Source organism: Typha angustifolia, chromosome 1 (assembly GCF_048772165.1).
Source record: "Typha angustifolia cultivar Huaian chromosome 1, ASM4877216v1, whole genome shotgun sequence".
NCBI classification, from domain to species: Eukaryota; Viridiplantae; Streptophyta; class Magnoliopsida; order Poales; family Typhaceae; genus Typha; species Typha angustifolia.
In genome coordinates, this window is record NC_133239.1 from 3,704,055 (window position 1) to 3,719,685 (window position 15,631).

The following is a 15,631-nucleotide window of genomic DNA, read 5'->3' on the forward strand; positions in this document are numbered from 1 at the left end:
TAAGATGCCCCGTTACGTTACTCTCTCTCTCTCTCTATATATATATATATATTCTAGCGAAGCCAATCATAATTATTTTAAATGATTTTATTATCTCTATTAGCCACGCTTATAACTGGACTTCATAGGTAAAGTCCTATTAGAGCAAGTGTTACATGCTTCAAAAATAAAGAAACAAATAAATAAATAAATAAATGTATAGCAGAATCTTGAATCTTCTGGTTGACTAGGTTAATTTAATAGCACGATAATCACACGGTGAGATTCGAGTATTAATATGGAATAAAAAAAAATATATATATATATATAATATACAAAAGAGAGTTATTATATATATATATATATATATAGATCATATGTCCACATCTAACTCCTATTGTTATTTGGGTGTGATGTAAATATATTCGAATTTATTTAATTTTCATCACAAATGTTACGTGGGTTGACCCAAGCTTTATGTCGTGCACGAGAGAAGAATGGAGAAGCTTCTTCTATCTAGTCCGTGGTAATTGTGTTAGGCACGTGGCGAATAATGTTTGGGGGCGAGCGGTCGAAGACGAGTCAAAGTCCACCAGATTAATATTAGCGTTGGTGGATTTCAGCCACGTCACCGGTCGACTCGAAGAATAGGATGAGACACGTTTTTTTTTTCTTTTTCACCTTCGAAATTTGCATTAAACACCCCCTGCTCTTTTATTATATATTTTTGATCCATATAACCTATATATATTTTTAATATGAGAAAATTATATTTTACACCTTCCCATTGTATAGATTCCATCAAATAAATGTAACGAATTTAAAATGATAATGATTAGATTTCATACTGAAAAGATATAATAAAAGTATACATGTATTTAATATATTTCTCTGGAGTGATTATTTTTCGTAGTGTAGATTAAGGGTATTTTGGTAATATCCCTAGTGTAGCTATTTAATGTAGAAGGTTTAGTCAAGTTTAATTGACAAATACATAGTTTGTTCCGCAAATATTTTAGTAAAATTAATAATGTAATCTAAAGGGTAAATATAATTTTGAGACCGTAACATAACATAGGGCTTTTTTATTGACAATATAAAATCGAGTATGCACCATATACAAAAATATATACTAATTATTCAAAATATATACACTTAATTATATGTTAAACTAAAAAATTAAATATAATTAAATAGATACTCTTCTATGAAAATAGGGTTTAGAAAAATAAGAACCTCTCGTTTGAAGTAATTGGAAAGTTGAAAAAGATTCTATTCACAGCTTGGTTAATTCAAATCGGTGAAATTGGTATTGCCGTGAGGAACCGGCACCATGAAACTTGTGCTGCCGGCGTTAATTAGCACGAGGTCAAAGCTGGTAAAATATATGCGCCTGGAAGTCTCAAAAGCGAAATTATTCATTCTATAAGGACCAAAATAATAGAACTTTTCATAGTAGAAATAGCCGTCCGTAGAAAGGTTCTGGGAGAAGAGTATTATAATACTAATCACACCTAATAAATTTAAGAAGAATTATATTTCACACCTTATATTTCTATAAATTATGATCTGTATAACTCTATCTATCTTTCTAGCCGTATAGTTTAAAGAATATTACGTTAGAGGCACGGCCTCTGAAAATATGTGAAGTTTGATTCTACTTTTACCGCTGGTGGTGGTGGTGGTGTTTGGGAAAGGAGAATAAATTCTAAAACATGAGCGTCGATATATAAATTCATAAAGATATAGGGTGTGAAATATAATTTGCCAATTTTAAATGCGGAAAAGACCACAGCGTGGACTTCTTCCCTTTTTGACCCTCCTCTCTCTCTCTCTCTCTCTCTCTCTCTCTCTCTCTCCATCTTCTGCTCCTCTTCCTCCCGGGCCTCTCTATAAAACCCCAATCCAACTAGCTCGACTCTCAACAACTCCTTGCGATCTCTCTCCCTCCCTAAAAGCGGATCAAACAACCGCAGCTTTACAAATTTCCACTCTTGGTTTTCTAAAGTTTTTTTTGGAGTTCTTCAAGTATCAAGAAATTAGTTAAATTCTATCTCAATGGAAGGAGTGGAAGTCCCTGCTTACTTCCTGTGCCCCATCTCACTCCAAACCATGAGAGACCCCGTCACCCTCTCCACCGGCATCACCTACGACCGCGACAGCATCGAACGATGGCTATTCTCCGGCGGCAACCACACGTGTCCGGTCACCAGGGAACAGTTAGTGCCGGACCTCGAGCTGATCACACCGAACCACACCCTTCGCCGTCTGATCCAGTCCTGGTGCGTCGCCAACGCCTCCAGCGGCGTCGAGCGGTTCCCGACCCCGCGAGCGCCTGTCGACAAATCCCAGATCGCCGATCTCCTCAGTCAGGCGAAGTCACCGGAGTCCCAAGTGGTTCCGCTACGAAAGCTACGAGCTGTTCTCGTAAAGAGCGATCGCAGCAAGCGGTGCGTCGAAGCGTTAGGAGGCATAGACCTGTTACTTTCTATGGTAAAGAAGACCATCTCGAGCTTAACTTTACCACAACAAGAGCAAGAAGAGATTTGCGACGAAGCTCTCGCCGTCTTATCTTCTCTCCAGATCTCGGAACAAGAAGAGAACATCGATGATTTCATCGCCATACTAACAGCCATTCTAGCTCGACCAAACTACTACAAGTCTCGCGTTTACGCAATACTACTACTCAAGAACTTGGTCTCCGTCATGTCTCCGGCTAGATTGATAGCCACTAGCCCGCAGCTCATCGCGGAGGTTGTCAACGTCCTCCGTGGCGGCGTGTCCTGGCAGGCAACAAAGGCGGCATTGCATGTCCTGTGCCAGCTCTGCCGGCACGGAAGGAATAGGGTCAAGGCGGTGGAGGCCGGCGCAGTGCCGGTGGTGGTCGAGCTCCTTCTTGGCTTGCCGGAGAGGAGGGTGTGCGAGATGGTGCTAGTGGTGCTCGACAACTTGTGCGGGTGCGCCGAGGGGAGGGCGGAGTTGGTCGGGCACGCGGCGGGGATTGCGGCGGTGTCTAAGAGGATACTACGGGTGTCGCATGCGGCGAGCGAGAGCGCGCTGAGGGTGCTGCACTCGGTGGCGACGTTCTCGGCGACGCCGGCGGTGCTGCACGAGATGGTGCAGGTCGGGGTGGTCGCTAAGCTATGCATGGTGATGCAGGTGGATTGTGGGATGAAGGTGAAGGAGAAAGTGTTGGAGATTCTTAGGTTGCATTCTAGGGTTTGGAGGAACTCGCCTTGTTTGGCTCCTCAGTTGAAGGATATCTATCCTCGTTCATGAGGGAGAGAAAAATATTATCTTTCTTCTTCTTTTTTCTAAATATATATAGCATTTATGAACTGCAAGCAAGTTAAGTGTACATGATAATAGATTTACTTGCTACATTATATAAGGTTTAAAGAAGAATGTGAGTTAAGCGTATGATTAGACCAAGGTTAAGATCGATCTCTAACTCCTAACTCTTTAAAAAACCACTAACTCCTAACTCTTGGGTTAAGATCGATCTCTTTGACAAAAATGTTGTGTTGTATAATATGTTGTTATCGATAGAATCATGTCATGCGATAAGATATATAGATACACCACACGTTGCATGCCATTTAGAGTTTTTGAGCAAACTAGTCATATTTCAAAAATTTTTTTATCAAAATAGATTACTCTTAGATTTATTTACTAAATATAATCTAATTTACTATAGTCATAATAAAAACGTTGAACAGCTCAACATTTTTGTCTAATCCTAAAAACACTTATTTATTCGATGTTTTATATATATATATTTTAACTTAATCTTTTAATAACTTTAAAAAAATTATCTTGCAGTAAAAATACTGATTAGTTCAACGTTTTTATTATAATTACAATAAATTTAATCTCATTTAATAATTAAATTTAAAAGTAGTTTATTTCTATAAAAAAATTAAAAAAATAAGTTTATTTTGGTCAAAAAATCTGCCATTTGGGTAGACTGTAGACTTATTATGTATAACAATGTTAAGTATAGCAAAACCTTTTTGAATCAAAACCCATTTGCAGACTAGTCGTTAGTCAAATTGATGAGGCATTCTCTCGCTCGCTCTCATCTCAGATGACGGTGTTGCAACTCTCTCTGCCGCCCTTTCAATCTTGACCGGTCAATGCATAAACGAAACAGAAAAAGACAAAAGCCAATCAACCCTCTCTTTGTCGGCCAATCGGCACTGACGCCTTAATATAATATTCTGATATCATATACGTGACATAAATTTACCGGCTAAAAGCAAGGCTGGGCTTCTAGCTAATGAGTAGTACTCATTGCTCTATAAGCTACGTAGTACGGGTTTAGTGTCAAAATAGAGTATACGTATAAGGGGGGGTTATGAACTCCTTTGAAATTTTACTCGGTTCACTAATGGAAGATTACGCCTATTCTCTTACCAATCGATCGAGAAAGAGATTAACTTTTCGATTTATAAGTAGATTACAAAGGAAAGGTAACAGAGGGGCGGGTCGAAGACAGGTCAAATTAGGCAGGCAAGAATATCTTCTTCTTCTTTCTTAATAAGCAATGCCAGCTTATTATACCTACTAACTCTGTGACTCAGCCATTTGGCAGCTACGGTATGTAGCATGTTTTTCACAGCCATCTGGAAGCTGAAGATTCTTAACTTATGTTTCACATGCTCACAACAAGCGATAAGATGGGACACGATTATCCATTCAACTCACGGTGCTATATATGTCTAGGTTTAGATACCTATCAACTCCGAATCCCGTTACAGCTTGCACAGAGAGTCAAGAGGACATGATCATACTCACCCTTCAAGAAACGGAATTGGGGACATGAAATAACCGGTACTTTTTAAAAAAAGTAAAATTAAATAACCGGCACTTTAATCCCAAGTATGGTTTTGTACAGCATCCCCTTTTTAACTCTAACAACGACGGAGAAGGTAAACCCGGGAACAACCCCACATTCAAATTTCTGCAGTCGGAAGAACTCTCTTCATCTCTGTTTTCTTTGTTTCTGAGAAATAAATGCAAAGAAGCTTACAGATGTTTTCATCTGAATTATCTCCCCAATGTAGTGTAAGGGATGACCAGGAGGGATAATATATATCCTCCCCTGGTATTGGTGACCCAAAAAAACCGAAATGAGGGCAGGGATAACTTTCTTACTGAAACATTGAATCAGCCATTGATTCCCAAGACTAAGTTTCCACAACCACGGGTAGAAGGATGACGACGGTAAACCAGCACATGTGCAAGTGAGGACACATCTGAAAGGTAACAAATGCTTGATTATATGGATAATGTTATGGTTTATCTGAGCCCCAAGCATCATCACGCATGGTATGCCGAGCAACTATTCGGTTCTTTCTCTCTTCCTCTTGCTTCCTCAGCTCAGCTGACCCAAAATTGGTGGAAAGCCTCATTCCCATCCCTTGAGCAATCAATCTCTGAGCTGTTCTTGCTGATGTTTTTGGTCTTGGATAAGGAGGTTCCAGATCTGGTATGTTTCATCCTTGGTGAGAAACAAGGCAATGAAATATTGTAGCAAAACACAGACACTGAAATACTAATTTTCAGTTGTAGGAGATACATCAACATGGGGAAAAAATTAAACAAAATGAAATGGAACACCAAAAGGTAAAAAAGGGAGAAATTACCTTTTCTGTTGAGGTCAGCCAAAAGGATATCGTCCTCATCAAGAAAACGTACTTTGTATTGGGACGGTACAGTCTTTAAAGCCTCATGTGCTGCAAGGCAACAGGAACAATATGTAATAGAAGATAAGAGTACAAACATGAACATTAAGGAGCAAATAATCGGGCATAAAAGAGACGTCGTAGTAGAAAACTAAAAGCAAAATGAGCATTCATGTATACAGGTCACATGTGCTCCACACCTATGGACCAATATGCGTATGCAGGTGCATAGAGAGCATTTGAAGCATTCTGCATGCTCAGGTGCATCACAGTATACTACCACTAAATAAAAGCTGCTACCAGATCCTTCTACTCTCTCATGGAGGTAAGGAATGAGGACAGTCTCAGAATAGTAGGTTTTTTTACTTTTTATTCAGTCAGTTTAAATCCTTCGAAGATAGTTATAGCTACCCCTTTTTTAAAGGTCATGGGGATAGGTTCTCATCCTATCTCATACTCTTTCCCCTTCCTGTGGTACCATATACTTGCCTATCTCAAACAAGAAATTAAATTAATGCAGTTCTTACAGCCTTAGTGATTCATTCTCCAGCATATTCAAGTTAAACTATTCTCATCAAACCTACTCCATCTATCAATACAGCTTATAGTCTTTGGTATTCAAAGAAAATAACTGACGGATCTTGTATGCCACTCGTGAGCTTCCAATTTATGGCACGCTTATCAGAATAAACCAAGTGATTGATACTATTTTCATGCCTATAGCTGTTGCTTTTAGTTTATTAATCATCACTTGAGGTAACTAATCATCCTCATTGTCAAACTGCTCTGTTCACCTACTGCAGCAAATTGATCAAATAAGTTTTTGTTTGAAAAAAGTCAAAACTAATTGATCACATAACTGAATGGCTGATTTTTGCCACACAAACAAACACTTTGGTCAATGCTATTAAATTTGACAACAAAGGTCAGTAGGATTATCCATTTCTTGATAACTCTCTGACTTACAGTGGAGCAATATCATTTGGTGAAAAGCCTCCGCTAATAACCAGCCAATCTGCTGATTCTGTAAGTTAATTTTTAGATACACCATTTCTCACTGATTTCTACCCTTTGTGCCATTTAATTAGAACTATTTAAGCACAATATGCTAACGCTGTCTCCTGGTTCATCCAATGATGATCAATGATCCATTAAGATTGGTGCTCATATTACAATTACTTTCTTATTACTTTTCCTCAAAAATAATTGTCCAATGTGACAAATCTTTGTCACAATCTTTCATCAGTTAGAGATGCTGCAAAGTATCTCCATGATGCTGCTCTTTCTGTCCTATTATCATGTCTTGCATGAATTTTACTCAAGGAGGATGACCTGATTAGGTAAATTTCTGATAAGAGAAGAGCTTTATCTCCGAGATTCTGTTGCGTTATCTACCCAAGATGGTTTATCACATGGATGTCTATAACCCCAATTTCTTCTAGTCATCATCTTGACTCACTAGAAAAACCTACTGGACTGTCATTTCCCTAGTACTTCCAATTCCAAGAAAACAGCCTATTTGAAGATCGAGGAAATAGGAAACTTTTTTGAAGATAGACATAATCTCTCATATACAGTGAGAGAAAACTTTAAAATCCTAGAGAATATTGGTATCTTGGTACAAACACCAATTTGCCCAAAAGATCAACAATTAGAACTCGCATGCAGTCCACTACGACATCCATTCATTCTCAAAGACTAGTTGGCAGACTCAGAATCACAAAGTAATGATGTTATCCTCCTACCAACCTTCTACCTCAATCCCTGCTAATATTTGGGAACTCATATAGGGATATAGCACGTATTTTTCTATCTTAAAGCATCACTTTCTCAAGGCAGTCTCCTCCTTCGGACTAGATTTTACAAACTCTGTTAAGCAATGCAAAATTGACTACCTAGTCAAGCCACCAGGTGCTTATGATCCATTATGCCTAGGTTATGGCCTACATCAAATAATGAAATAACAAGAGTAAGTGTCATATTCATCAACTAAAGTTGTGTCTTGTTCTATACTTATTGCAACTACAATATGTTGAGAAGTGACTTGCAAGAGATGAATAAGTTATTGCATCAAATAAGGAATATTTAGGAATATTTTCTAAAATAGCCCAATACCTATTTTAGAAAAAAGGGAGATTTTCATTTAACACCCTGCACTATTGACTTAGTCATATATTATGTATGAACCTTACTTTTCACTATTTCAAAGTCATATATGGCAATCAAAATTTTGTAGAAATTGCAACAATTCAATTGGGTTGCTAACAGTGGCATCTTATTTCAATCAAGTTTGGACAACAGTTGTCATTTTATCCATTTAAGTTCAAATGAAGTACATGTGTTATTTGTTAAATCATTTTCTTTATGCATAGTTCTCATTCAAACCGTGGAAAGAGCCAGAACTTCATGAATGAAATAAGACTTTTACCTAGTGAGACTCACAATATTTGGAAATTGTATTTTAATCAATATGCCTTCACTCTGCCAGGTTCAAGAAAGAAGATTTTTAGAATTATTTTGTATAAATTTTCTCTTTCGTAACCTTCAGAATTAGAAGAAAAAAAATATCCTTGGTTTTTTAAAATTTTCCTCTATTCTACAGAAAAGAGCATAAAATGTTGGTATCTCAGCCAGGCATAAGCAACTCATAATACCATCACAAAACATACATAGGAAAAGTAGATATCCGGACAATAAAAACATACCAACTGAGGGTGTCCCGAAAACCGCAAGTGCAACTGTATCAGTAACCCAGCGAATGGCGACTCCAGATTCTCTAAATTCTTCAAAGAGCTTTTCCAAGTCCGCCGTGCGAATACTCGGGGAGAAATCGTAAAGAACAAGGACATGTTTGGTCCCAAATCGTGCTAAAAGCATGGAACAAAACCAAAATTACTCTCTTTCAAATCCATTATTCAAGAAAAACTAATCCTGAACTAAGAATGCTTCACACTCACAGTTTCCGCTCCAAAACGCCTCATCCTCGTCCCAACGCCCGCGATCCTCCAAGTCATCCAACGCCTTATCCGAATCATGCTGATCACTGTAAAGAACACTCTTGTCGTACAGAAACGAACCCCTCCCCCTCCGTTTGGGCGTCACGTGCGCCGCCGGTTCCTCTTCCGAAATGCTAGAAGAAGCCACCTCCGCCTCCGGCTGCAAGGAGAGCACCGCAGCATCATTTGCAAGGCGGTCCGCCATGGCCTCCCAATCTGCTCATTTGCCACCAGAAAACCCAATCTGATCACAATTTCCTCGAAGATTAGACAAGGAATGAGAAAAGATACCATCTTCGTCGTCTGTTACGTCCTTGTTTGAAGCGATGGAAGCCGACGTCTCTTCTTGAGTCGGAGTTTTCTCCTTCGTCGGCTCGTCAGGATCCCTTCAAGATTCGCAAGAAACCAAATCAAGAAGGGGATCTGATAAGAAACAGATTCCAGATAGAAAAGAAAGAACGTGAAACCCCTAGTCAACGAACCCTAGAATTGGGGGAGGAGGGTGGAGGGCGGCGCGGGAGCGGGCGGCGATGGCGCGAGAACGGATCTCGTCGGCCTTGAGGGAGAATCCTCGGGATGCGTAGATGTCGGCGAGATCGCCGAGTGCGGCGGCGAGGCGGAGGTCGTCAGCGGCGGAGGACGGCGGCGAGGAGCAGTCTAAAGTTTCGAGCTTGGCGACGATGGATTCGAGGAGGGAGATTGCTCCATCGACATCGCCGCGATCGACGAGGTCTTCGACCTCATCGGTCCAAGTGAGCTTGGTCTCGTCTTCCATGGCTGACCTGAGAGAGAGAGAGAGAGGAACGGCGCGGATAAATGTACGTATAACTGAGTGAGATAGACGATCTTGGAGGCCCAAGAGTGACCAAATTGGGCTGGGCTCACATTCATAGATGGCGGATTAAAAATGCATTGTGATCAACATTACACGAGTTTCGAGGTACTAAAATTGTTAGACCCCATAAATGATTACACATTTCCACCTAGAAGCTCTTTAAACTATTAAAAATCTTTCAAATTCTTCAATATATTTTATAAGCTAACTTGTTTCTCTTTAAGCAATACTATAGCATTATAGAAGTTAGGAGATTAATACATTATAAAATAGGGTGTGGCAACACGTACATAGGTGGTCAGAAATTCATACGTTTTAACTCATTAATTATTTAAAAAACTTAAATTATTAAAAATAATAATTTTTTATATTTATATTCTGACACTTTATATTACGAAATTAACCAAATTAAAAATTATATATTTACTTTTCAAAGGAGAGGCTCAAATCAACTATCATTCACTATTATAATTTCCATTTTTCAAATGTTATATCAAAGGTACTCTTTTTTCACATCTCGATGCGACCCACTATTGGATCCGACTTGGATCAGATTTTTTTTAAATAAATTTTTTTATCTAATTCGGATACCGTAAATTTTTTTTAAAAAAAGATTGAGATACTGATTCAGATATAGGTTGGATATATTTTTCAGATTAGATATCGGATATTTGTTTATCCACATATTTTAACTAATTTATAGTTTTTAGTTTACTTATTTAAATAGTAAATATTAGTATTATTACTAATAATATCTTTATGTTATTTATAGAGATTAATTTTCTCTAATTTTACACATTTGACATATAAAATAATTATCTGTTGTAAAACTCTTAATATTTTTATATAAATTATATCTAAATAAAGTATTATAATTCTTTTAAATCCAATCAATATCCGTTTAAGATCTAATCATCTATCTAAAAATTATCTATTTAATTAAGATATAATTTTAAATTTTACCATTCATCGTATCTGAATTTATATTCGAACTAAAAAACTAAACATATGAATTCGAATATAAGTTGAGCACTATATGTTCATCTTTACTCGCAGGTAATATCTTAATCTTTTACAAAGTACTTATTTTTTCTCTCTCAAAACCCCTCACTGTATAATAAAAAAATTTGCACTACCTATATAAATTCGCACTGCATGTCTACGTGACATTAAAAAAAAGCCCACATTATTTGGCAAAAAAATACCCGCACTGTTTGTATAAATTTACACCACATGACAAGAAACTTCATTACATTGTATATTTATAAAAAAATTCATAAGTAAACACTAATCAAAATATTATTGATGTGGTAGTTTCTTTCTATCCACTATGAGATATTTTGATTATTTGTTATAAGATATTTCAAATTCGTAATACAATATTATTATTTTTTATTATTTTAATATTAATTCTATGTCGCATCAGATATAATTAAATATTAATATAACTTATATGGATATTAATATTTTTTTTAGTATAAAAATTCAATATAGTTCTCTTAGAATTACTCCTTATGATATTAAAAAAATAGAATACTAACAGTAGAATAGGCTTTATTCCATAATAAATGAATTTAAATGAATACAACTTGGACAATCTTGTCAAAACCTAACCCTACTAAGGAATTGGCAAACCTGGCCCAAAGTGCAAACAACAAAGACCACCAACGCTTGTCCCCTGAGCATCGTTCAAATCAATTGCCATCAACCTTTTTTCAAGCACGCTGCATATTAAGTTTCCTTCCGACTGCCTTCATTGCCTCTAGTGGAGAATGAAGCCCGTACCAACCACAACTTACCCCACCAATAAGAGATCACACTTAGCAGGAAAAATATATTTAGATAGCTATGCTTAGATTTAAATTCACTTCTCACCGTTCTATTTATATCTTTTTATACTTTTATGATCATACTCAAAATTAATATTATTAACTTTTCTATAATATTTAACTAATACTGATCAAATTTCAGATAATATATATATATATATATATATATATTTGTCGTTTATAATTTGAACGGTATTATTTTAGATACGTTTACAAATCTTTAAATTTGATATCGTCATGAAAAAAAATAATGTTTTCAGTGTAAATATAATTATAAAAAAGTAAAGTGATATAATTTAAATTTAGATCTAAGGAGAAATAAAATATAATTTCTCCAAAAATTTTACTTGTCTACCATGTGCTTTGACCACAAACAGCATATATCCCCTTATATCTTGCCAGAGATCTCCCGAGATCTGTTACTTTGCTTATATATACATAGTCAAGAACACTTATATCTTCGTACCTCGAAATTAATTGTCTCTTTCCTCCATCAGCTAATGGAGCTTGGAATCTCCCCGTGGCCGTCATCTCTCTGTTCATCAGTACTCGACAAGTTGAAGGCGAGCGCGAGGAAGGTGAGAAAGATCGGTGAAGACGATCCGAGGAGGATAGCTCATTCCTTCAAGGTCGGGTTGGCGCTCACGGCGGTCTCTTTCTTCTACTACGCCACGCCTCTCTACGATGGCTTCGGAGTGTCGGCCATTTGGGCGGTGATGACCGTCGTGGTCGTCATGGAGTATACTGTTGGTAGTGATCATATATCCGACACAAACTAAATTAATTAATTATCACAGCCTATCGCAGTCTAACTATGTACTAATCGTGCCAGGTGCGACACTGAGCAAAGGTTTGAACCGAGCAGTGGCGACGCTAATCGCCGGCGTTCTCGGCGTCGGAGCTCACGAGGTAGCAGCTCGAAGTGGCGAGAGAGGAGAGCCGATAGTTCTCGGACTCTTTGTTTTCGTACTAGGTATATACGTATACATATCTATATTTATTTTTCCACGTGAATTTAAGATGGTATCAGAGGAAGAACGTTCTGAGCCCAAAATGTCACTGTAGGGGCAGCATCTACGTTCTCGAGATTCGTGCCGGCGATAAAGGCACGGTACGACTACGGGGTGACGATATTTATACTGACGTTTAGCTTGGTGGCTGTGTCGAGCTTCCGAGTGGAGGAGCTGCTGCAGTTGGCGCACCAGAGACTGTCCACTGTTGCCATTGGGGTGGCGATCTGCCTCGCTACCTCCTTCTTCGTCTTTCCCGTTTGGGCCGGGGAAGAGCTTCACAAGCTGGTGGCCAGCAACTTAGAGAAGCTCGCCAGCTTCTTAGAAGGCACGTATTATAACAAAATATTTCAACGCTCAAATGTTTGAGTTATATTTTCACCTCTCAACTATGACTCAGGTATTGAAGTATAAAGATGTACAAAACCCATGCATCATGTAAACTTACAACTTACACCTGTCACACACACACATATATATATATATATATATATATATATATATATATATATATATATATATATATATATATATAACAACGTTGGTCAGGTAGAAAAAATAATTTATATATTTGCAATTTGACTCTTGGATGCTAAGAATAGTTCCCCAAATTATATTAGGTTGTTGGAGCTAATTATATATACATATAAAATGGTGGGTGCAGGATTGGAAGCTGAATGCTTTGGAGAAAAGGCTAGGCAACAAAATATGGAAGGCAAGCCCTTTCTCCAAGTTCACAAGAGTGTCCTCAACTCAAAGGCCAGCGAGGACTCCTTGGTAAGCCTATTGGTATTAAAAAGGACTTGAAATATAAACAAAAGTTATAAGCCATAAAGATATCAAAGGCAAGATGGGTAACTCTGTACGTAGTGGAAAAAAGAACTCAATAAATTCATGTTCTTGCAGTTAAACTTTGCAAAATGGGAACCTCGCCATGGTAGATTTGGCTGTCATCACCCATGGAAACAATACCAAAAGCTCGGAGCTCTGAACCGCCACTGCGCCTCTTCCATGGAGTCTCTCGTTTCCTTCATCACCACCTTTCGAGAACCAATGGTACTAAAAGTTATAATATTCGAGTTAAATTATATTTTGGCCTCTTGAACTATGATTCAATAGCACATAAAAATATATAAGTTTATTCATTTCTAAACTATCTGAAAATCTTAATCTCCACTTCTCAGTAAGGATATAAGATTGATTACATTTTCAATATTATTTCTTTAAACAAGGTGTAATGTGATATCGGATCTACCATCTTAATCAATCTATCTTTGCTGCAGTCAAAGAATACGGATCCGGATATAGCCGAGAAGATCCGGACCAGTTGTGTGGAGATGAGCTCCGGATCCGCTAAGGCGCTCAGAGAGCTCTCCACGGCGATCCGGGCAATGACGGTACCGCACTCCGCCAATGGCCACGTGGCAGCGTCTCTCGCGGCCTCCGCCGATCTCAGGCGCGCGTTGTCGGGTGGCGTGGCGCTATCGGAGGTCACGGACATAGCGGCGATCTCTTTTCTCCTCGCCGAAATAGTGGGGCGTACGGAGGAGATCGCCGGTTCAGTCGAGGAGCTGGCTCGGCTCGCCATGTTCAAGCCGGTTGAACCGGATTGTGGGTCCGCCGTTAAGCCGGTCGCCGATGATGAAGAGACAACCACCCGAGTTGCCATTACTATTGACCGATAGATTTTGCTGAGTGTAGAGTTTAGATGTAGTATTTGATGAAATAAGTACCATATATAGAAAATATTACAACTTATATAGTAATATAGTTATGGATAAATTACACCTTACTTTATTAAATGAGAACTCAATGGTATCGAATTACAATAAGAATCATAATACCATTTAGCTAGCTTAAGTTTTTGAGTTATTTTGTAAGCTAATATTTGAATCCTAGATTATTAAATGCAAATAGACTTTCACGCTGACTCATCGAATCATATTGAAACACCCACTTCCAAAAATTCACGTGTTCTTCACGTGAAGCATGTCCACATGATTCCCACGTGATCGGTCAGTGAAATAATCTCACCAAGTATCTGAATAAGTCAAGAAATACCATAATAATCCAACAAATAATCCTGAATTATAATATCACAGGCCTCAACAAGCCTCTAGGAATACAAATCCATCACAAACTTGCTAAAACATAAATACCCTCGTAGGGGTTAAGTCCAACTGAAATGATAGAATAAGCAAATGCTAAAAATAAGGAATGAATCTGCTACTCCTCGATGTCCGCATCCTCTATAATCATGTCTAAAATATTTCCACCAAAAATGGCGGTGAGCACAGGGCCCAGCAAGTAAAATCTAATAATAATCTAAGAATATTACATGATAAGTAAAAATGCAACTCATAACTTGTCGGGGAAAAATGTACATTATGACTTTTAATAGCTTTCATCATTATAGCTTATTTTACATAGAAATCAACACAGGAGTCTAGTCACAATATCATATCTCGCATAGCATCATAAAATCGAGGGGGACTAGTCAACTAGCGGTATTATCGCCCATACATGCCTGGCGACGCTGCATATGACCGGTTGTCTGTGGCCATCAGACTAAGGACCCCAGTCGTAGGCCCATCAACACCGTTCTAGTAATTATCGCACAGAGCGAAATCATCACCTACGGCTGGTAAGAGCACACAGCTCAATAGACGTCCTGTCCCTGCGTCCTCGGGTACCGCTAGAACTACAATCCCTTCCTCTCAATCATCTTTTCTAATATCATACTAGTCAAGTCTCCAACTATGGCAGTGTAATCACCTGAATGCTCCACCTGCTATCGACCTCAGGTGTAGGCCGCTAATATGATACTATATAATATACACTCTACTCTTAACCCCGGGTTAAGTAGGTAAAAGGGCACTGCCTAATTGGGACTTGACTAATAGTGATATGTGTATGTGGTGCCATGACTTCTATTATTTATTTAACATAATCATCACAATAACAGATATTATAAACAATCATAGCATCTATCATACATGTGCATTAAGTGATAAATAATACAAGTAGAAACTGACAAGTAATTTAATGCAAATATGTGATGTCATATAAGTTTCATAAGAAAACGACATTTAACTATCACAGGTAAGATATGACATAAGCATGCATTTTTAAAGACTATTATAAAATTCTACTCGCCTGGGGTATCTCTGGAATTTGTCTTACTCTCCTAATCAGTCAGCTCTTCCTGAATTTCAAGATCCTTCCCGCACAATGCTGAATCTAATAATTTATAAATAAACATAAAGTTAATGGACTTATAACTAACCGTGTTGTT

The 15,631-nt window shown here is 37.9% G+C and overlaps 3 protein-coding genes across 3 annotated transcripts; 2 read left to right on the plus strand and 1 right to left on the minus strand.

Annotated features, from left to right (window-relative positions):
* The first annotated feature begins 1,897 nt into the window (after window positions 1-1,897).
* LOC140762365 (E3 ubiquitin-protein ligase PUB23-like) lies at window positions 1,898-3,397 on the plus strand. Its single transcript, XM_073100114.1, has one exon. The coding sequence runs from the start codon at window positions 2,038-2,040 to the stop codon at window positions 3,256-3,258; it is 1,221 nt and encodes a 406-aa protein (XP_072956215.1). The 5' UTR covers window positions 1,898-2,037; the 3' UTR covers window positions 3,259-3,397.
* A 1,419-nt stretch (window positions 3,398-4,816) lies between these two features.
* On the minus strand, window positions 4,817-9,464 carry LOC140767019 (uncharacterized). The gene is made up of 6 exons (XM_073106765.1): window positions 9,145-9,464; window positions 8,954-9,048; window positions 8,624-8,878; window positions 8,372-8,533; window positions 5,628-5,717; window positions 4,817-5,467 (listed from the first exon to the last, which is right to left on the minus strand). The coding sequence occupies exons 1-6, from the start codon at window positions 9,435-9,437 to the stop codon at window positions 5,274-5,276; spliced, it is 1,089 nt and encodes a 362-aa protein (XP_072962866.1). The 5' UTR covers window positions 9,438-9,464; the 3' UTR covers window positions 4,817-5,273.
* A 2,362-nt stretch (window positions 9,465-11,826) lies between these two features.
* Window positions 11,827-14,021, plus strand: LOC140759822 (aluminum-activated malate transporter 1-like). Its single transcript, XM_073096498.1, has 6 exons — window positions 11,827-12,076; window positions 12,159-12,299; window positions 12,392-12,664; window positions 13,001-13,113; window positions 13,243-13,392; window positions 13,620-14,021. The coding sequence occupies exons 1-6, from the start codon at window positions 11,827-11,829 to the stop codon at window positions 14,019-14,021; spliced, it is 1,329 nt and encodes a 442-aa protein (XP_072952599.1).
* The last annotated feature ends 1,610 nt before the right edge of the window (window positions 14,022-15,631 follow it).